Source organism: Poecilia reticulata, linkage group LG17 (assembly GCF_000633615.1).
Source record: "Poecilia reticulata strain Guanapo linkage group LG17, Guppy_female_1.0+MT, whole genome shotgun sequence".
NCBI lineage: Eukaryota > Metazoa > Chordata > Actinopteri > Cyprinodontiformes > Poeciliidae > Poecilia > Poecilia reticulata.
In genome coordinates, this window is record NC_024347.1 from 4,572,194 (window position 1) to 4,574,070 (window position 1,877).

Here is a 1,877-nt window from a genome sequence, read left to right on the forward strand (position 1 = left end):
CTTCATGGCTCTGTGCTTTCGCCATTCCGGTACTCTTCTCTTTTGCGCTTTTCTCTTCTGTATTTTTTCCTTTCTTAACCATATTTTCCATGAGTGTTCTATATTACTTTAAGAGCGAATTTTCTTTATGTTTTATCGTTTTTACCTTGTTTAAACGCTAGTTTTAATCGTGTTCTGTAGAGCAATCTTTTCTCCTGCCTTTTACAACATGGCGCCACCCGGAAGTCTTATGTGTGTTTTTATTTAATTATTTTTAACTCTCCTAGGTATGTCATCGGTTCAGCAGCCAGCAGCTCCGGCGGTGGGGATCTGAAAGGGTTTAAAGCTTATCCCGTCTTCAAGGAGATTGAGAACCATCTGCTGCAGGTTTTTATTGAATTTGTGAATTTTTCTACATAGAAAGTCGAAATTAAGTTATTTTGTCACAAACTTAAGTTTTGTTTTTCCCCTCTTTTGGGCTGAGTGCTTCTTTCGGTTATTATTGGACCAGAACAGCATATTTACATGCAGAAAGTGAGAACTTCTGCTACATTTCATGTCCTTAACATTCAAAGTGCAGCTCTCCTAAAAGTTATTATCCAGATATAGGTTTGATATATCGCAGTATTCAATGCATACAGTGGCATTTAGAATATGTTCTCCATAACTATATATTCATTGCATAAATATTCATACTTTGTATCTCCTTTTGTCAACAGCTGGACAAAAGCAACACATTTTGCAGCCGTTTTTTCCACATCATCCAACTGCAGACATGATTCTCCACAAGTTCAGATTCAAAGCAAAGCACCAGTCTGGCTTCTCAGTTTAAAAAAAAAACATTAAAGTGACGCAAGACTGAACAAAACTAGCCATAAATCATCTTTATCTTTTAATAAGACGAATAGAAACATTGTAAATTTTCCATATTGTTTTCCTTATGTGTCAATATTACGACTTTGTTACAAAGACTAGAAAACGGCAGCATGAAGATGAGAATATGAAAATGACTAAATCAACAGGCGACGCAGAACGCAGATACAAGCTGAGCAGCAACATGTCATGCAGTTCAGAGACGAACCACCAGAACGTTAGCCTGGCATCACACACTGTGTGTGATTTATTACAGAAAGCAGGACTTTTAAACATGATTTAATATAAATACTTCAATGGGAGAGGGAACATTGGTTAATAAGTACGAAAGCAAAGTATGACTCATACAGCAAGCGTTTCAAATGAACGCGGCTAAAAGTAGCAGCAGGGCAGAGATTAGGATGAAAACCGTCTGAGCAAATTACTTCTAACCTAATTTCTCACCGTTTGACGAAGGCAGAGATATAAAGTTGATCATCTTTTATTAGTTTATCAGACAAACCCTGGCATCCGTTAGACCTGAACGCTTCTTATGGAGATGGAGTCTCTGTCAGGCCGACTTGGTGCTAAGTTACGTCTGTTTGACGTCAGGACATAAAAAACTCGGAAGGTTTCTGCATGGATGTGGGTGGATGGTCAGCCATACGTTCACCAGGGTTACCATAGCGAACTAGAACTAATGAAATGACAAAAACGGAAATCGAGAAAACATTTCTGGCAACTGAAATAAATAAAAACGCAAATTAATGGAGGAAACTGTTAACTAACCGGATCTATCTTGTGCGGTAGTAAAACTAAAAGATACTGAAATTAGAGTTATAATAATACCTTTCCTGTTTATGAATCTATTTATTAGACTTTCGAACTGATGTGAAATTGATTTTCTTTTCTCCACACAAGCAGTTTATCATGTGTCTGCAAATTACGTCACTCCTTACTCCTGGCGGCTACGCTACGCAAAATCGTGACAATAAAAATTTGGAGAAAGCTCCAGATCCAGTTGGCTGTTCAACAATAACTGAATA

General features: G+C 37.5%; 1 protein-coding gene across 2 annotated transcripts in view; it reads left to right on the forward strand.

Annotated features, from left to right (window-relative positions):
* Positions 1 to 1,877, forward strand: part of scp2a (sterol carrier protein 2a) — a 30,367-nt gene that overhangs the window by 16,936 nt on the left and 11,554 nt on the right. The window contains exons 14-15 of one of the 2 annotated variants that reach the window (XM_008433205.2): positions 267 to 366; positions 699 to 1,862. In XM_008433205.2, coding sequence (XP_008431427.1) covers positions 267 to 366; positions 699 to 758 — 160 coding nt within the window. In that variant the 3' untranslated portion in view covers positions 759 to 1,862. Of the gene's footprint in view, positions 1 to 266; positions 367 to 698; positions 1,863 to 1,877 lie in introns of those variants that run through there. The other variant, XM_008433204.2, reaches the window with a different exon arrangement.